Source organism: Xyrauchen texanus, chromosome 29 (genome assembly GCF_025860055.1).
Source record: "Xyrauchen texanus isolate HMW12.3.18 chromosome 29, RBS_HiC_50CHRs, whole genome shotgun sequence".
Classification (NCBI taxonomy): Eukaryota; Metazoa; Chordata; class Actinopteri; order Cypriniformes; family Catostomidae; genus Xyrauchen; species Xyrauchen texanus.
The window spans coordinates 36152727-36174492 of record NC_068304.1 but is presented as its reverse complement, the minus strand read 5'-3'; the positions used below and the strand labels follow the sequence as shown (position 1 = coordinate 36174492).

Here is a 21766-nt window from a genome sequence, read left to right as displayed (position 1 = left end):
ATGGAAACTATAGTATTACTGTTGTAAAACCATGGTTAATTGTATCAAAACCATGATTTCTGCAAGGAAAACCATGCTGACAGCTGTCATGGTTATAACAATATTACTAAAGTAAAACCATGGTTAATTTTCGTTAGGGTCATTAACTAAAAAAAACTTACTCTATCTATCTATCCATCTATCTATCTATCTATCCTATCTATATATATTAGGGCTGTCGAGTTAACACATTAATTCAGTGCAATTAATTTTTTTTAAATAACGCGTTAAAAAATATTAACGCAGTTAATCGCCCCCGGACCATAATAAGGAAGATTCCTGAGAAATGCAAGCTTGTAGTACCACCTGTTTACTCCAGAGGGCAGTAAGTGAAATTTCAGCTGTATGAGCAATGCGCAGTTTATACAGTGAAGAAAACACTTCAGTAGGCAGAACAACAAACATGCATTACGTTCTTGCGTTTAAAACACTTGAAGGAGCGCAAATGCGATCTAAGGGATCTCAAGATGTGTTTAAAGATTGAGTATTAAACTATATTTAACTTGACACAGTGACCTAAACATTTTATGTTTATGACACAACGCACCCGAGACACGTTATATATATAATATTTAAAGATGACTATGTATAATTATATATTGATATAAATGTGTATAATCATTATATATTGAGTTATTGTTATATGATGGGCTTTCTCAGCAAATAATTGTATATGCGATTAATTAATCGGGACACCATGTAATTAATTTGATTTAAAAAATGTAATCGATTGACAGCCCTAATATATATATATATATATAAGAGTTGAATGCCTCATTTCCACCAGGTTTTCTGCTCTTTCTTATGCTGTTTCTACATTTTAACATTCCTCTGCAGTTTTTGGCTATAGGCATTTGACAGCAGTTTGACTGGCCCAACTTATTCACTCTTTAATTTTGCACTCTGTGACAACAACTTTCGAGCAGGAAAGAGACGTTTATCTCTCATTCTTTCACACTTATCTTTCTTCTACTCTTTCGTCTGCTGTGGATATCCTGTCTTTTGATGGCCACTCCAACCTCTGTTTGTTTGCTGTGGAGGGAGCTTCCTGTTAAGACTGGTCCATTTTCTACCACACCTATTCCCAGTAGTGGTCCTTTTGACCGTACTCATTTTCAATAATGGTGTTTGTATCAGATGTTACAAATAGTAAAACCATGGAATTCATTATGGTGCATTTATGTCTCTTTCTGTGCCATTTTTTTCCCTCTTAATTTCAGATTCTGTTTACTACCATTATTGCTAGCTCTCTGTGATTCTGAAGTAGCTAGATTTCTTTTTTCTTACACTTTGACTGTAATGAGTAGAAAATAAATAAACTAGACTCAACACATGGCAACTTCAGACACCTTTAGAGAACCTAGTGTTGTGAAATTGTGTTGGTTCCTCTCAGCAGGTCAGCTTAGGACATCTCACAGGAACTTCCGAGAGGGTCAGTTAAATACCAGAAGTGTAAGGTCTGGAAAAGACATTAGAAGGTGTTTGTCTGTCTGCTTTTATCAAACCACCTCAGACGTGTAATGTCACAGCAGAATAAGTCTAAAAGGGCAGGTGTTCCTCTGAAATCTTGACCCACAGGGGCCATTACATACTTTCTGCTTGAATTTACATTGTTTATGGATCGGGCCTGTTACCGGACGTTTGTTAACATTTGCATGCTGAGAAAAGTACATTTACTTTATTGAAGCATGGATAATGCATTATAAAGGTATTTTAGCACCATTATTAAGGTATTCATAATTCCGTAGTGCCATTATATTTTTCATAAATAATTGTAATCACTTTTATAAAAGTGGCAAGCCATGTGAGGCCACTGTAATGCATGGCGTTGAGTTGCTTATAACTTTAATAAAGTGGTGACATCAGCTGTATGATAAAACACATCTATGTTCAATAGATGTACATTTATTAATAATATTCATTGTTATTGCTTTTCGTATGTAATATAATTATGTTAAGATTATTATAATTCATTGAAATTATGACCACTCATATGAGATGAGGACTCTAGTCATATCAGTAAAGCTGTTATTCTGCATGGGGCAGGGGTGCCCTCATGGGGGCTGCCATTTTAAAATCACATGACCATCTGGATACTACTAGCTTAATCTCAGTAACATGTCTTGTTTTGGACACTTTCGCTCTTGGATTAAAGTAATCATGGCTGATGATTGTCAATTTCTACAATGACGTCTGTAACTAAACTATTGATTTTGAATGATGCTTCATCCACACCACTAGGTGTCACTGTAAATCCAAGATGACATGAGGAAAAAGTTACTTGGTGCACCTTTAAGGGCCAGTAATAAAAAGGTTGTGAGTAAGGCCTCATCCACACTAATCCATTTTTATTTAAAAACTAATTTCCAGTTTTCTAACGTCATTGTTTTACAAAATAATTTGTTATTCTATCCTTCCTTTGACGGGCACAGACATAAAGGCTAAAAAAGACCAAAACTAATCAAATGACATATGCAGTTTATTTTTCAACCTAAATCCTATTAATAACCAGAAAAGAAATATGTTATAACGCAGCACTTTTAACTATGAACAAGCCTGAAATACAGTTGGAACTCTTATTTTGAAATGACGGAGACCCCATATTTAAGTATTTACCATGTTTAGCTTTTTATAGAAAATATATTCACCAAATGAGGCAGTTTATTCATATTCAAAATATATGAAGTTGAAGACACACTGTATGTGTTGACTGAACATGTTTCCATTTAGTAGCATTTTTCTTTGCATGCCCTCGCTTCAATTTAGAGCTCTTGACTATCTAATCAAAATAACAAAATTGGTGTAAGGATAAAAATATGGATGAATATTTTCAATTAGGAAAGATTTAGATACAGCAAATCCCTAAGAGATTGTTTTTGTTACACCTCAAGAGGCCGCTTTTATACCGTAGAGCCAAGCCTTTCTAACTGTAGAATCATCTAGTATTGTCCACAGAGGAATGAAAAAAACTATCAGCATAGACTTTAGCCAGTAACAATTGTTCCAAAAAGCAACTATCGGCACAGATTAATCGGGAAAACCGATGTATCGGTCTACCTCTACATCTCTTATCAGAGCATGAAATCAAAGCAGTGGTGCATCTTTTCAAGAGGAGTGTTCCGGTTGTCATGACGACCCCCACCAGTTGTTTATAGAGATGAGGTTGTACGGTTGCCTGTAATTATCCGAGCTCGACTGCGGAAGTCTTCATTTGACTTTTACGCTTAAACGGGCACGATGCAAACCTAAAGACGATGATTAAGATGGAAACAACACTGAGCCATTTCCAAACACCTCCTTCAATGAACCACAAGGAGCTATGATGTGTGTGGCATCAGGGTTGATAAGACAGTCATGTTTATGTTCTTAGTAGACAGTTACTTGTAACATAGTAATGCACGCATGTTGCATAGAGAGCAATAGCCATAACCGTTAGTAGTGTCAATGGCTCTAAAATCTGATTGATTTATTGGCTATAGTGATCACTGCAGGAAAAAAATCATACATAAGCACTTAAGGAAAATTTCAGCTGATTTTTTTTGGGGGTGGGTGGGTGCTTAGGGGTGCTTAGCTCTTCCAACACAATGCATGTTTCTTCACATTTCTATTATTTTCCCCTGCAGCTTTAGAAAATTGATTTGTCTTTACAGTGTTTACCAATAGCAGTTCTGAAGTATTATATTGCTGAGGTATTGTGTTAGTCATTCAAATGCCATTTTTGCCAGTAATTGAGTCATCATGCTGGCCAGTACCTTATTCAGTTGTTTCCTCTTTTATGTGTACACATTTTGTGATTGAGAGTATGGTTTATCTGGAAAGGAAATGTTGATTTTCCTGTTCGTTCTGCATCTGGATGGAGGAAATAATTAAATTAAATTCCATCATTATCATCATTTGCTCTTGTTTCAACCCATATGATTTTCTCTCTTCTGTGGAACAATAAAGGACAAATTCAGGAGAATATATGTTCATACTGCTCTTTTCCATACAATAAAACAAGACGGTATGCATGAGCTGTCAAGCTCCTAAACAGACAAAGTACTATAAAAGCACAATAAATGTAGTTTGTTTTGCGCTATATTTGTTTTCTGCATTTGCGATGATTTTTCCCTCCACCACAGCTTGAAAACATTGCATGTATTCAAATATGCGCATATAGTAGGTTTGTCAATTTGTCATAATCAAGTTGTAATGTAATAATCAAGAAGATGTAAAGAAGTTTAAATATGCATAAGCGTGAATTCGATTTGAGAGCTACAGCAGAGGGGAATATTTTCGGTGAATAATTCGCTTTAATGCCCCTGTTGATTTCATGCTTCAAGACAGGGGACATGGCAAATCGCACTATTTTACTAAAGCAAAATCATTTAAATTATATATGGAAAATATTTACTTTTTTGAAGTTGAGTGTCTTTATATTTTAATAATGTAAGTTTAATGTAATGTTATGTTTATACCCAAAGAGAAACTTTTCAGTTCAACTCAAATGTATTTGTATAGTGCTTTTCACAATAAATATTGTTTCAAGGCAGCTTTAAAGATAATAGTAAAATACAACCCTTAGTTCTTACAAATAAGAGTTTTTGGGTTAGGTATTGAAGTGACTTCGGGCAACCTAGCAAAGACTATAACACAAACTCTATTCACTCTCTCTGTGTGTGTGTGTGTGTGTGTGTGTGTGTGTGTGTGTGTGTGTGTGTGTGTGTCCCCACTGGTTATGTGAGTGTTAGAAAAACATGTCCAGTGATTATTCAAATGCATGCAATGAAGGAAAATAGAAGTCGTCATCTCAGCTGATCTGTAGTGTCCTGTTGAGGACCTGAAAGAGGCCAGTCTTTGTAACTCCACCCGGCCTCACCGCCGCCCTCAGTCCATGAGAAGGGCCCTTTTATTCTGCTGCGTTCCCTACCGCTTACACAAACACATGCCATGTACCCATACGCACACACTGTAGATGCTCTGTGTTCACAGCGAGTGGCTTTTTTTCAATCTGGGAATCAAGCAGGTGGTCCGCACTGCAAGCCAGCAGCTGATCGGCCTCATTTAAAGGGTCAGTTTAAATGACATTAGGGTTGTCACATTACCAAAAATGTTATACCAGCACCAGTAAAATGTAATGATTCTCAATGTAAATGTTATTCCATGATAAAAATATTGCAATAGTGTAATGCAACAATAAACCTTTTAAGACAGACCTACTGTGAGCGCTGATGTTGTAAATCAAGTATTTCAGCTTATTTATTTTTTTAAAGAAGTGTTAAATAGCAGAATTCCTGGTGATGAATTTAGCTATTCATGATCCTGAAGAGAAAGAACCACCAATCAGAGAATCAAAGCCAACAAAGTGCGCCAAATGAGCTCTGCAGCAGCTGTCAACTTCCACTACGCACTGTGAATGGCACAATCGAGTCAGTCTTTCTGCACTCTCAAACAGCTTGTGTATTTTGTTTCTACTTATAATCAACATCTTTAAAATAATAGTTTTATTTTATTGTTTTAAATTCAATTGCATCATTCACAATGCTTCATGGGATTGTAGTTAATTCACTCATGAAAGACGATAAGTAACTTTGTCTTTTGGTCTGATTTAAAAAAATTAAAAAAAATGTAGAAAAAGGAAATCCAAGACACTCTTCTTAGGAAAATAAAGAAGCCTTTATTGGACTGGCTATATCATGATAGAAAAAATAATTAAAACGTGGAGGAAAAGATACAACCCACGCGTAGCGGCACAAACAGCCTTCTTCAGGGTATATTTTCCAAACAAACAAGTTTGGTATATTTTCCAAACAAACAATTTCCTCTTTTATAGATGCTAATTGGAAACACCTGGATGACAAATAGCCTGCACATACAGAGAAGGTCCACTGGGAGGTGGTTACAACAAAAAAAACAAATAAAAAATTTCACAGAAAAGGGCTGAAATCTATTTCTTCATTTAAACCAGGATATACTGTGGCCTGTAATTCATATATATAAAAAGTTTCTCTCTGTAGAAGTAATTTTAATCGGTCACCACCCCGAATACTCTTTTTAATCGTTTCTAAACCCTCAACCATTAGACCTTCTGGGTTACTATTGTGCACGTTTTGGAAGTGTTTTGCCATAGGGTAATCTAAATTGGCTTTTCTAATGGCATTCTTATGCTCAGATACTCTGTCTTTAAGACGTCTCTTGGTCCGGCCTACATAAAAGCATCCACATATGCATCATAACCTATATACCACGAAAGTGGTATTGCAATTAATGAATGAATAAATGCTCATTGGATCTGATCCTGCTAATTATTGAACAGAGTAAGAAAGAAAAAGCAGTGTTGCAAGAAGAAATTAATGAGATAAAAGCACAAATCTCTGGCATGAGTAATGATGACAATAAATTGCCATTTGAAAATAAACTGAAACAGGACCTCGAGAAACTCACAGATTGGGTCAGACTACTAAAGATCAAGAAATTTAAGAGAGATGAAAATGACTATAAAAATGACAGCGTGTACAAGTGGACTAGACCCAATCACAGAGATAGACAAAGACAGAGATCTGTGTCCTTCAATTTTACTACCAGTGATGAAGAATCCACTTCGATCTCTAACATGTCTTCACCAGCTACTTCCACCACGTCTGATTTTTTTGGACGTAAGACCCAAACACATCAAACCCAACATAAAAAGAAGAAAACAATGAGAGGCAGAAAACGGTCAAGGACAAAGACAACAACTGAGACAACAACCATGGATTCTCAGGGACCGGAACAAGAACAGATGGTAATTAACCTATCAAAAACATCTCTTACCCCTGACCATGTGAGTGTGTTGTCCAAGGGACTTTCTTTTTCTCCCACTTACCATACCAATGCGTTTAACACCAAGGTGGATCTATTTAGATTCTACCGAAGTCTCCACCTCAAAGTTTGGTATCATCAATATAATCAGAGAAATGATTGCACAGAACCAAGATCTTCTTTTAGACCAAAATCATATTTCATGCCTCCAGTCTCAAATGTGACTTTGACTGCTTTTACAAAGAAGGTGGATTATGATATTGAAAGACTATTCTTAGTATCAAATAAAATAAGTAGGGAAAACTTGACCAAATCCCAGAAATCTGTAATAGATCATCTAACTAAGAATGAGTCGTTACTCATAAAACCTGCTGATAAAGGAGGAGCAGTGGTAATAATGGACAGAGACAAATATGTTGAAGAAGCCCTGCGACAACTTAACAATCAAGATTACTATCAACGGTTGCGGTCCAATCCAATAGACGACACGAGATCAATTAAAAGTTCTGTTGCTTACGGCTAAGGATGCTGGATGGATTTCTAAACAGGAGCATGATTTCCTCCTATGTCAACATCCTAGAATACCAACTTTCTATATGCTCCCGAAGATCCACAAGTCTCTTGAATCTCCTCCAGGCAGGCCTATCATATCATCCAATGGGTCCTTTATGGAACCAGCTTCTCAATTTATAGACTTTCATATCAAGCCATTGGTTCCATGACTTCCTTCCTATATACAGGATACCACTCATGTGTTGAAGGTATTAAGCGATATGAAAGTTCCTGATAACTGTTTTTTTAGTCACATTGGATGTGGAATCTCTTTATACAAATATTGCTCACAATGATGGACTAAAAGCTTTACAACATTTCCTGACCAATAGACCTATAGACTCTTTGCCTCCCTCCGAGTTCATCGTTCAGCTTACCGAATGGACAATTAAGAACAATGTTTTCCTTTTCCAGGACCAAATGTATATCCAAGTTCGGGGCACTGCGATGGGTGCATGTTTTGCCCCCAACTATGCTAACCTTTTTTTAGGTTTGTGGGAGAGTGATCTTGTCTATCCACACAGGTATATTGACAAGATAAAATGGTGGGGAGGTATATTGATGATATTCTTTTGATTTGGGGAGGTTCTTTTGATGAATTGTTACAATTTTATGAGTACTTGAATAATAATGATAGGAATATAAAATTGTGTATGGAACATTCCAAAACGACTATTAACTTCTTAGATCTAACTATTTCTATTGGTAAAGATGGGAAACTCCACACTACTGTATATCGCAAAACAACAGATAGGAACACCATGTTAAAAGCAGATAGTTTCCATCCAAATTGGCTAAAGAATAATATACCTTTTGGCCAGTTTCAACGTCTTAGACGGATTTGTGACACAGATAATGAATATGAAGTGCAAGCTAAAATTCTGTCCAACCGATTTTTAGAAAGGGGCTATCATACAGAGATTATACAAAATGCTTATAAGAAAGCCCAGGCTATCTCTAGACTAGAGTTATTCCAGAAGAAGAAAAAACCATCCGCTTTACAAAATCAGGCCTATTTTGTGACAGAATATAGCTCCTTGGCCAATTCCATAAAAAGAATTATAAATTCAAATTGGAATCTTATTAAGAGTGATCCTGTTCTTAGAGAAGTATTTTCTGCATCTCCAAAAATAAGTTTTAAGAGGGCTCCAACTCTACGAGATAGGCTAGTATCTAGTCATCTTCCTGCCGAAAAACGGACCACCTGGCTTAACATACATTTAAAAGGAGTTTACAAATGTGGGTCTTGTAATCATTGTTCTAGTATGAAAGAGTGTAAAGAATTTTTTAATTTCAAGACAGATAAAAAGTATGACATAAAGACATTCATTAATTGCAATACCACTTTCGTGGTATATAGGTTATGATGCATATGTGGATGCTTTTATGTAGGCCGGACCAAGAGACGTCTTAAAGACAGAGTATCTGAGCATAAGAATGCCATTAGAAAAGCCAATTTAGATTACCCTATGGCAAAACACTTCCAAAACGTGCACAATAGTAACCCAGAAGGTCTAATGGTTGAGGGTTTAGAAACGATTAAAGGGGTCATGACATGAGAAACCAAATTTGCCTTGATCTTTTGGTATATAAGAGGTCTTTGTATCATTAAAACGTCCTGCAAGTTTAATATTTTAAGACGTCCTCCCCATTCTAAACGAATCATTTATTTAATCAAGCTCAAAATACAGCTCGTTCTGGATTCATGGTTAGAAGTGACGTGTCGGTTAGAAGTGACGTACCAGCGTTTGCATATGACCGCCTCCAGCACAAGATAACTACGCTTTAAGCGCAAGACAACTACGCTCATTTCAGTATCGCCGTCGCCTCACAAGTGTTCAGTCGATGGACAGCGAGCTCTGACAGAGACTACTTGTGCACAGGAAAATTACGATGCCACACAGATGTGCTGTTCCTGGCTGTGGTCAAACAAAACCTCTGAATAAGCTGCCGAAAGATCCAGACGTCAGGGAAAAATGGATGCAGTTTATTTTTTGCGGACGTCCCAGTCACGGCAGTGTTAACTTAAGCGTTTGTTCTGTACATTTTAAGGATGACTGTTTTGAGAACAAATCTCAATATGATGCTGGCTTTGCCAGAAAACTGTTGCTCAAAGATAAGTCCGTGCCGACTATTCTGGGAACAACGACGACGCAAACTGTAAGTAATCTATTTTAAACTTTAAACTACTTTTTAAAGCGCAATTTCATTCATTATGAATAATCACAGTGTTTTTACTTAGTTTACTTGCATATTGTTCTGGCTGGGAGCGTCAATAATTGATACATAGGCACTGACGTTAGCCAATCATAACAGTGGGCGTTAACACTGAAGTCTTAAATGGAAAACGCCCCCAAAACAGACTGTTTGAATCAGAGGATGAGAAACAGGGTGGGAAAACGTCATAAATCACTAGATTTTAAAAGTTTTTCTTAAAAAACAAATATATTAATACTATAATTGCACCTAAGGGAACATAATAATACAATAAAAAAAAACATGTCATGACCCCTTTAAAAAGAGTATTCGGGGTGGTGACCGATTAAAATTACTTCTACAGAGAGAAACTTTTTATATATATGAATTACAGGCCACAGTATATCCTGGTTTAAATGAAGAAATAGATTTCAGCACTTTTCTGTGAATTTATTTATTTATTTATTTATTTTTTTATTTATTTATTTTTTTTTGTTGTAACCACCTCCCAGTGGACCTTCTCTGTATGTGCAGGCTATTTGTCATCCAGGTGTTTCCAATTAGCATCTATAAAAGAGGAAATTGTTTGTTTGGAAAATATACCCTGAAGAAGGCTGTTTGTGCCGCTACGCGTGGGTTGTATCTTTTCCTCCACATGTTTTAATTATTTTTTCTATCATGATATAGCCAGTCCAATAAAGGCTTCTTTATTTTCCTAAGAAGAGTGCCTTGGATTTCCTTTTTCTACATTTTTTTTAATTTTTTTAAATCAGACCAAAAGACAAAGTTACTTATCGTCTTTCATGAGTGAATTAACTACAATCCCATGAAGCATTGTGAATGATGCAATTGAATTTAAAACAATAAAATAAAACTATTATTTTAAAGATGTTGATTATAAGTAGAAACAAAATACACAAGCTGTTTGAGAGTGCAGAAAGACTGACTCGATTGTGCCATTCACAGTGCGTAGTGGAAGTTGACAGCTGCTGCAGAGCTCATTTGGCGCACTTTGTTGGAAATTGTTTGTTTGGAAAATATACCCTGAAGAAGGCTGTTTGTGCCGCTACGCGTGGGTTGTATCTTTTCCCCCACATGTTTTAATTATTTTCTCTATCATGATATAGCCAGTCCAATAAAGGCTTCTTTATTTTCCTAAGAAGAGTGCCTTGGATTTCCTTTTTCTACATGACATTGAACTCTCGACCCCAAAGAGCACCTTCATATACTTTTTTGAACTCCTTGAGCACCCTGGACATTTTTTTTCTCTTTCAAATAAAAAAAAATCTTCAAATCAAAGTTGGTTGGCTTTTTTTAATGGATCTTTTAAGAATTTATTTTATGGATTTATTTTATGAAGTCCTTCTGTGCAAAAGTTTTAGGCGCTTGTGAAAATGTTGCACAGTCAGGATGTCTTCAAAAATAATGACAAAGTTTTCATTTATCACTTAATGTCATACAAAGTCCAGTAAACATAAGAAGTTAAATCAATATTCAGTGTGGCCACATTTGCCTTTAAAACAGCACCAATCACCGGTACACCTGGACACAGTTTTTCTTGGTGGTTGGCAGATAGGATGTTCCAAGCTTCTTGGAGATTTTGCCACAGTTCTTCTATCTATTTAGGCTGTTTCAATTACTTCTGTCTCTTTATGTAATCTCAGACTGACATAATGTTCAGGGGGAGCTTTGTGGGGGCCATGACATCTGTTGCAGGGCTCCCTGTTCTTCTAATCTTTTCTATTTGCAAAAGTAATGTAAAAAATGTAAAACAATTATGGCAGACACTCGTGAAATGAACTAGTGAATCAAAACTTTGATCCAACATGGAGAAACGGTGATTGGTGACCAGTTATAGTACCTAAAACATACACGTACAAAAGTAGTATGTGTGATTGTTAAAGTGGATCTGCCTTGTTTTATTATTTGTCAGGTGGCGGTTGTGCACTTATGGAACTGTAATATGGAGCAGAGGCCTTTACTTTCCCGAATGGAGACCACACATCCCCTGATTCGTCATGCCAACAGCAAACATATGTCACAGAGTGTGTATGCATGTGCATATGTCATTGGAATTTGGCTTGCTTTGTAATATGGTGTGTTTATGTGTTAATTCTTGACAAATGGCATTTGATGACAGGGTCATGAGAACACACATATGGCATGTTAATTGCTTTGAGTTCATGTTCACAAATACAAAACATGCGCATATGAGGCTGTCCTAGATCGCATACTTCTACTACGCATTACAAGTGTGTATTTTGCTGGCGATCGAGAAGTAAGATGCTTTGAGTTCTAAGACAGCTCAATGGCTGTTACAGCCATCAAGCGCCTCTTGTTCACTGTCATTTACATTTACATTTATTCATTTGGCAGACGCTTTTATCCAAAGCGACTTACAAAAGAGGAAGAACATCAGCGAATCATCTTAGGGAGACAGTGGTACAAAAAGTGCCATATTACAAAGTTTCACTATCATCAGAATAGTACACCAAACAGATTTAAGTGCAACAAGCAATGTAAATAATTTATTTTTTTATTTTTTTTAGTGACCGGTTAAGTGCTTTTGGAAAAGATGTGTTTTTAGCCGTTTTTTGAAGATAGAGAGTGAGTTAGCTTCCCGGATTGAGTTTGGAAGGTCATTCCACCACCGCTGTCTGACCTCAAAATCCTCTTCTGTGATTTAATGTCCTGTTCTAATGCATAATCCAAAAGTTTATTTAAAGTACATTGTGGAGAGTATTTTTCAGGAGTCACTCTGCATATTCTGACACTGCATTTTTTTATTTTTATCATCTGAATTTGGAATGCCCAATTTCCAATGCACTCCAAGTCCTCATGGTGGCATAGTTTTGCCATAGTTGCCTCCGCATCTGAGACCGTCAATCCACGCATTTTATCACATGGCTTGTTGAGCGCATCACTGCGGAGACATAGCGCGTGTGGAGGCTCACACTATTTTCTGCGGCATCCACGCACAACTTACCACGGCCCCCACCAAGAGTGAGAACCACATTATAGTGACCACGAGGAGGTTAACCCTATGTGACTCTACCCACCGTAGCAACCGAGCCAATTGGTTGCCAATTGCAAATAACATGCAATGACATTGGGACTACAGGTGAATACAGGTGTCATAATTCAGTACAGCTCCAGAAATAGTTCTTGAACAAGTTTACTCTTTAGCCTTCATTTGTATGATGCAAAGTGATCATTATGATAATAGTAATGGCCTATGTTAGCCTAATACAGTTGAAGTGAGAAGTTTACATACACCTTAGCCAAATACATTTAAACTCAAAATCCATTTTTGGATGTATGGAGGTCATTGTCCATTTGGAAGACCCATTTGCTAACAAGCTTTAACTTCCTGGCTGATGTCTTGAGATGTTGCTTCAATATATCCACTTAATTTTCCTTCCTCATGAGGCCATCTATTTTGTTAAGTGCACCAGTCCCTCCTGCAGCAAAGCACTCACACAACATGATGCTTCAAGGTTGGGATGGTGTTCTTCGGCTTGCAAGCCTCACCCTTTTACCTCCAAACATAACGATGGTCATTATAGACATACAGTTCCATTTTTGTTTCATTAGACCTAGAGGGCATTTCTCCAAAAAGTAAGCTCTTTGTCCCAGTGTGCACTTGCAAACTGTAGTCAGGCTATTATATATGGCAGTTTTGGAGCAGTGGCTTCTTCTGTGCTGAGCAGCCACAGATATAGACTCTGTTTCACTGTGGATATAGATTCTTGTCTACCTGTTTCCTCCGGTATCTGCACAAGGTCCTTTGCTGTTGTTCTGTGATTGATTTGCACTTTTCGCTCCAAACTACGTTCATCTCTAGGAGACAGAATACGTCTCCATCCTGAACGGTATGATGGCTGCTTGGTCCCATAGTGTTTATACTTGCGTAATATTGTTTGTGCAGATGAATTGGTACCTTCAGGCATTTGGAAATTGCTCCCAAGGATGAACAAGACTTGTGGAGGTCCATAATTTATTTCTGAGGTCTTTGTTGATTTCTTTTGATATTCCCATGATGTCAAGCAAAGAGGCGCTGAGTTTAAAGGTAGCCTAAAAATACATCCACAGGTACACATCCAGTTCAGTACACCTCCTATCAGAAGCTAATTGTCTAAAGGCTTGACATCATTTTCTAGAATTTTCCAAGCTGCTTAAAGGCACAGTTCATTTATTGTATGTTTTATATTTTATTTTCTAAAATAACAAAATTCATTTGATAAGTTAAAATGATACATTGTAGATATTTATTTGCTGAATACAAATGGACATAATGCATCCTTATACGTGGGTTCCTTTGTACTAACTAGTCGCCAAGCTCAGACAACACACTGACTGGTTGATTGGTTGTTTTGTGCATCCTTGCCTTTTACCTCCAAATGATTTATTACGGAGTGAAAACAGCTGTCATTTCAGACACAACTGTTCTTCAATAGACATTTCTTTCTAAGAAAAAGGAATTAACAAAAAATATGTATGAATCTTTTCTATCAAAAACCAGTTAGGAAATATCATTGTTATATCAAATCAGGAGGTCTGTGGCAATTCTCAGCCCTAATGATTTGGGATGCAATTTTTGTTATTTTTTTAGACGGGATGCTGTATAACCACATGAATGCACTCAGGCATCTAACGTTGTTTTCTGTTGTTTGTTTATATTTTTCAGGCCCTCCAGAAGTTGGCGAGTCAGTATTTAAAGAGGGACTGGCCAGGTATCAAACCAGACGACCAGAGAACAGACTACAGGTGATTTCACTACAAAGATTCTTTTCGAATCTCAAGGTGGAATCAGGAGGATTCTTTTGATGTTTTATTACAGGGTTTTTTGTTTTTTTACTCCAGGCACTTTACAGTGGTGCTGTATTTTTCTTGGTTCTTACAACACTTAAAGATGCCCTTTTAAAATGGCTTAATTAATGTCTTGTTAATAATGTGATGTATTTCAGAGTTTATTGATTATTCAGTGGGGAATAATGTAGGGCAGGACATGATTTTACCATCAGGATTTTATTGGACAGGTTGGGAGAGGTGAAACATGTATCATTTTCTACCAAATAAATAAATATATTTAATGACTTGAAAAAAGTAAAGTTGTGTAACCATCAAGAAAAAGGTATTAGATTCTTTCCTTCCACCTGGAATATTATGTTACACAATAAGTGTACACAACTTAATAATTATAATACTAATTATTCACCTTATGAAATTGAAGATTTTACATAGGTTCTTTGGACCCCCTCTAGATTGTATAGACTTGGTCTTAAAGGCACACCCACCTGCTGGCGATGCCAATCAGAAGATGGGGACACAACCCATGTCTTTTGGTGGTGTGTTAAGATCCAAGAGTTTTGGTTGAAGGTTCAGAGTTTTTTGTGTGATGTTTGGGCACTCAAATTTTACTTTGTCCCAGACTCTGTATTTTGGGTGATGTACTTAAATCTAAGTAAAGTTATTATTATTATTAATTTTGTTTTTACAAATATCAAGAAGTTGTATTATAGGTCATCCATTTGACCTTAACAAAAAGTCTTTTCATTAAAAAAAAATTATATCTGTTAATTTTTAAAAACTTTACACACAGTCATGTGGCTCTAAAGGGGTTCTTTTTTTTTTTTTTTTTTTTTTATGGTCAACTCATCACATAACAACAAAATGTATATGTACAGCTGGGCGATATGCAAGAAATATGTTCACAATATTTTTAGACAAAAAAATGTTGTGATATCCGATTACATCATCAACCCTGGAACGAGGGATCAGGGTAATATTCTTGCTTTATTGATTTTGCTTTATAGATATTTCAAAATTCAAATTGCACTTCAAACTAAATGAAAAACCAATTAAAATGATGAAGTGGTAAAAAAACAACAAATATAACCAACCTTCCATTTGCCGTCATGCAAGTATCCATCTAAAAATTACTATTTAAGATCTAAATGCAATTTTAAATGTAAACAATCATGATAATGATAAAGATTATAATAATGATTAAAACATAAATACATTTTAGGTTCACTTTTTTGGGTTGTATACACATGGATAGTCTATTAAGTGAACCTGCTGAGTTAAGCGTGAACTGCTCCGTGGAAATAAAGCTAAATAAACTTTAAGCACCTCCTGAGGTGGACTGAGGCTGAGGACATTTGTAGCATTCTCATAGATGACACTATTCTTGCAAACAGTTTTCAGACGACTGATACAGTAAAGAAAGAGTGAGAACTCTTTGTATGTGCATGTAGAATAGAATAGAAGCCTTTATTTTGGTCACACATTATACATACATTTTTGCGTATATACAGTGGTATTTGTTTTCACATCCCAGCTAAGCTGAGATCAGAGTGGAGGCTCAGCCATGATACGACGCCCCTGGAGCAGATAGGGTCAAGGGCCTTGCTCAAGGGCCAAACAGTGGCATCTTGGCGGTGCTGTGGCTTGAACCCCAGACCTTATGGTCAGTAACCCAGAGCTTCAACCGCTGAGCCACCACTGCCCGTGTATGAGACATGCTCACTCTTCTGAACAAACGTACGTGTCTTCAAGCGCGTGTCTTTCAGCATTTCTTGTCATGTATCATTCTGAGGTGTCTTACAGTCAGCCTGCTACAGTGGCTAGTAATTGAGCAAAATTATCTGTCATGTGCATGATGCATGCTACCGGCATTTTGGGAGTGGTCATTTCATAACCTGTGCTTGGATTTAATATATTTGCAGATTTTCCAGCTTCAGGGTTTTGTAATTTTCCGATATTGTCGATCAATGTCTGTAAATGAGTGTGGCTATCGACATTGGGATATTTGTCAGATATCGTCAATATCCGATTACATCGTCCTGTCGCCCAGCCCTATGCCAAAAATCCTAAATTGAAAGCATGTTCTTCATACTATACGTGTATTCAAGCAATTGTTTTGTGTACGTTTTTGTATGTATTTTTGAATAACAGGAGCATCATGTCATTGACCCTATTATCGGTTAAAATTGTTATTTCTGCTTATGCATCCAAAAAATCCAAAAAGAAATATTTTGAGTTGGAGCAGATGGCCCAGGCAGTCCGGTGCACCAAAGAAAGATGTAAAGATTATTAAAACAAAGATTTTTTTCTGTAGAATAGGACTTTAATTTAGAAAACTAGTTCCAGAAGTAGCTAGTTCTTTAACTTGTATTATGTCAAGTTTCATAGACTTTCATAATGAGTTACCTTCCCAGAAATAGCGTTTTGAATCAGAAACCATGTTTTTCCTCTTGTAGGAACGTGTATGGAGTATGGAGAGCTTATCTCGAAGGCACCATGCAAGTTACGCAGTCTCGTCTCAACGTCTGCGACAACTACAAAAACGAGATTTCAGACCCCGCCAAAACGGTACGACTCTACAAAGAACAGCAGCTGAAAAAGGTACGGACCTCTCCATATGGACACATTCCCTGATTTTTCATATAATTCTCTAACCGCCGCTCTCTCTCTCTCTCTCTCTCTCTCTCTGCTGTCCTGTGGTGGCCGCCCTCAGTGCATTGAGCAGCTGGGTCGGACCCAAGCTGAGCTCCAGGATTCAGTGAAGGATCTGGCCAAATCCAAAAAGAAATATTTTGAGTTGGAGCAGATGGCCCAGGCAGTCCGGGAAAAGGCTGATATTGAGTCCAAGTAAGTGAGTGTACCCTTGCAGGTGCAAAGTTAAGAGTTCCAAAAGTGCCCACATCAGAAACACTCACTTATCATGAACCATTTTAGGGCTGCCCCATTAATCGTGTGTTAAACTGGGTATTAAACAACCACTATTAGTAGGGATGGGTCAGAAAGTTCAACTAGTCAGCATAGTTATTAAATCTTAATATTTGCCTCATTTTACTTAATATTTTTTGTTGCTTGGAATGAAATTAATGTAGAGAGAGAACTTCTTTTTAAAGGGTTTTGGCATGCTGACAGCATGCTGTGCTTTGACATGCTAACAGTACTCTTTAGTAAACTGTTAAGCAAGTTTGTGAGGTAGTTTTGCATCATAAAATGTCTTTAGTAGTGATAGATTAATTAATTGGATAGATAAAATTATCGGCCGATATTTGATAATTTTGAGATGATCAGCATCATCTGATGACAGTGGGCGCTGGGCTAATAAACAGAAGTGTGTGTCTGTGTGTATATATATTTATTTTTTATTTTTTTTGGTTAATATTTTTTTTGGTTTGGAAATATCTGTATTTCTCATTTGGCGTCATTAAAGGGATAGTTCACCCAAAAAGAAAAATTCTGTCATTATTTACTCTCCCTCATTTTGTTCCAAACCCATGTGACTGTCTTCCATTGAACACCAAAGGAAAAAAAAAATCTTGACAGTGAAGTGAATAGTGACTCTGGTCTGTCAAGTTCCACGAAGGACCAAACCACACATTTGAAAGTAGTCTATAAGACCTGTGCACTATTTTCCAAGTCTTCCTAAACCATACGATCACTTTGTTTATGAACAGACCAAAATTTAAGTCATTATTCACTCTTAAATCAAATCATTAATCAACTCGTGTATAAAGAGCCCAAATCATATGTGGCGACATGGCAATAACATCAAACATCATTGGTTCTGGTGTCATGCTGTCATGAGATTTTTGGTCCCAAAATGCGCAAGAACCAATGAAGTTTAATGTTACTGATGTACTCGCCATATTTTAGTTGGGCTCTATATACATCAATGTATTGACTTAAATCAATGGATCGACAAAGTGATCATATGGTTTAAAAAAACAGTGCAGGAGTTGCATCTACTATGTTTTATTGTGATTTTTGTCCTTCATGGAGCTTGACAGTTCAAATTCACTTTCATATAGAGGTTAACAGGTAGTGGATTGTGTGGTATGATATTTTAAATGAGAATGCCCCCAAAGTTGTTGACCGGGTGGGAGGGGGGTGAAATACAGGACGTGACTCACCTGAGGCAACTATTCCCGTGTTAGAAAAAGCTGCGCAAAAAATTGCCGGCAAAATAACTTAAAAGCACGCACAGATTTAAAGAAGACTCAAATGTCGAAACATCCATAGCGACTTTCAAGTCAACGTTTCAGAAATCCACTTCCCGCACCACCACCGAAGGGATTTCTATAGCTACTCTGCTGAATTTTCTTGTCTAGTGAGAGGAAATTTTCCTGCATGCCGCAAATGAGAGAGAGGGAAGAAGCACGCAGTCTGAGGTGAAATTAAACTTTGTATCAGCTCCAGATATCCTCTTTATTTAAATAATGTTTGTGCTATTAATTATATTTAAAATGTGTAACATTAATATGGCATTAAGCACAGCCTCTGTAAGTGTGTACAAACAGTTTAATGGGGGTGAAGTATTAACCAATTTGTAATTCCAGTGTCGACTAGCAGCATCAGAACGGCTTTGTCAAGTAGTGTCACATCCCTAATCAATATATCTGACAGAAATGTTTCCGCTTGGTGTCTGGTGGGCATGATGACTAGCTAGTCGTTCAGACAACCCATGACTAGTCACTTTTGAAAATGCCAATATGCACATCCCTAACTGTTTTGCTGAAATAGTTTTCCACTTGGTCGAAGATATTAAAGGCAAAGTCAAGGATTCAAAGTGTCTGCAGCCTTCAAAGTGCCGAAGACATAAAAGATGTGTCGTTTTGCGTTCATGAAATATGCAGCTCTTTGGCTGATATTTAAACCCCCTGTAGGAATACTCGTCTCTGTTCAAAGCAATTTATGAGCCCGCTGCAGAAAACGTTAAACACACTCAAGCATCTCTCTCCATCTTCAAGGGTCATTTGTACCCACACTAGAATTGCCAATTCAAAGCGTATGCCAAGACCGGATTAGACAGAGAGAGGCTAGTCCAGTGTTGTGGTGTTGAACTCGCTCTGAGTCGCTTCAATTGATATTGGTGATTGACGTTGCCCTGTTTAGCATGATTAGCAGTAAAATGGAATTAGAATTAGGCTGCTGTCAAACTAGAGCTTTTGACTCAGTTCGACATTTGGTACAATATTTTGTACACCCACAAACCACACCTGAGTCGGTTTGAAAAGGTGTTCTGGGTTACGCTGCGGTGGCTGCGTCTCAGGTGGTATAGCGGCTCGGACACTAATCCCAGGGTTGGTGGTTCGATTCCCGGCCCACACGACTACACATGCCAAAGTGTCCTTGGGCAAGACACTCAACCCCAAGTTACTCCCAGTGCTAGGCTAGCGCCTTGCATGTCAGCTCTGCCGTCATTGGTGTGTGAATGTGTTTGTGAATGGGTGAATGAGATGCAGTGTTAAGCGCTTTCGCTTAACACTGTGTCTAAGGTTAATACCGCTAAGGTTAAAAAGGTATATAAGTGCAGACCATTTACCATTTACGGTTCATGTGAACTTCTATAGGGTTCGCTGCAGATTTCAATGCAGTTTGTTCTAAATTACTGAAGTGTGTAATCAAATTAATGGACTACATGTAACCTGGAATACATGATTGCAAAAGTCAGGTACTTGTAATTAGGTGATATTTTTAAATGTGAGTCAAATTATTTACTTCTTATGGATAACATGATTACATATCGATTACTTTACCTATTGGTTTTTCAAAAAACTGCCAACGGGTGCAGTTAAAATGAGATTTTCTTTAAATCCAATAGTAATTACATTAGGTTACTTAAAAGGTGTTATCTAAACTATCACTTTACTGATTATAATTTTAGTTGTGTAATTTGTAAATCAATACCAGATTGCATTTATAATTGACGTCTGTGAGAGCTTTTGGTTTGGAAGCAGGAGGCGGTGAGTTCAGGAGCACAGGTATCTTATATTTCACTCAAACAGAAAATAAACACACTCGTTCTTGGTGTCGTTCCAACAAATCCCATATATGTGCGTGTGTGGAGCTTTCTCTCCCTTGTCCTCTGGGACGCTCTTAAAACCCCTCTCAGCTCTCGCTGCAACGAGAAACAGGTGTTACAAATAAACACTGCCAGGTGATGATCCTTACCCGACCTCACTCTCCACAGAGCGTCACTCAACCACGCCCCCCCCACAATAACATATTATTTGTACTCTCAAATTGCCTTCAGAGAGCAGCAATGCAAGTTTTACGCAACTTTGTGATTGAATTAAACTTTTCTTTGAATCAACCCCAGTGGAACTCTTAACCTCAGTAATAAACTGTGCTCTGTGATCAGCATGAAATAGAAGACATGAACACAATCACTAAATCCAGATGGAATTTTAACAAACACGAACTGCCATAAGATTCCAATTTGGACTTTTGATTTTCATGTTAATGGAATAATCTGGGTTCAATATAAATTCAGCTTAATCAACAGCATTTTTGGCATAATGTTCATTACCACAAAAATGATTTAGATTTGTAAGTGAATGGGGCCAATTTTTGGAGGGTTTAAAGGCAGAAATGTGAAGCTTATAATTTTATAAAAGCACTTACATTAAGTCTTCTGTTAAAACTTGTGTATTATTTAAGTTAACTAGTATAAAAGTGTTTAAATCGTCATTTTTGCTGGATCACAAGGTTTACTGTTATGTTGTCATGGCAATGAAGTTGTAAAATTGGATATTTCTTTATTCTGAAACGTTTTAGTGATTTTATGACACTAAAATCACATTCAATGTATATTGTTTACGTCTTGTGGCTATACTTTTGAAATGTGTATTTTAACACTTACAGTTTGGCCCCCTTCACTTCCATTGTAAGTGCCTCACTGTAACTGTGATTTTTATTTTATTTTTTTTTTGTTCTTTTTATAAAGAAAAGGAGGGATAAGTCAAAATACATTTTTGTGGTAGTCTACATTATCCCACACATACTGTCGATTGAGCGTAACTTATGTTGAACCCGGAATATTCCTTACATTTCTGTATTATGCAATTTTGTCTGTGTATTTCATCTTTTTGGCATAACAAAACTCAAAGAAATATTACATAACTGCACATAAAGCCTCTTCCTCCCTTTCGCAGATTGCTCGAGTGTTCCACTCTAGTTTGATTTATAATGCCTGTTTCCTGCTCACCACAGACCTGGGAAGTTTTTTGATCAGGCTTTGATTTATTCTGCCTGTTCCTTCCGCTCAATGCTGTGACAGGTCTGATATGTGTGTGATTTATAATGTGTGCTCTCTGTTTTCTCACAGGTCAAAGCTGGGGCTCTTTCAGTCCAGGATAAGTTTACAGAAGGCCAGTGTGAAGGTAAACTTAACTCT

The 21766-nt window shown here is 37.1% G+C and overlaps 1 protein-coding gene across 2 annotated transcripts in view; it reads left to right on the top strand.

Annotated features, from left to right (window-relative positions):
- The window catches only part of LOC127623186 (F-BAR and double SH3 domains protein 2-like), a 112766-nt gene that overhangs the window by 55076 nt on the left and 35924 nt on the right, over window positions 1-21766 (top strand). For both annotated transcript variants that reach the window (XM_052097505.1, XM_052097504.1), the window contains exons 4-7: window positions 14255-14334; window positions 16833-16977; window positions 17090-17223; window positions 21698-21752. In XM_052097505.1, the coding sequence (XP_051953465.1) occupies window positions 14255-14334; window positions 16833-16977; window positions 17090-17223; window positions 21698-21752 (414 nt within the window). The remainder of the gene's footprint in view (window positions 1-14254; window positions 14335-16832; window positions 16978-17089; window positions 17224-21697; window positions 21753-21766) is intronic.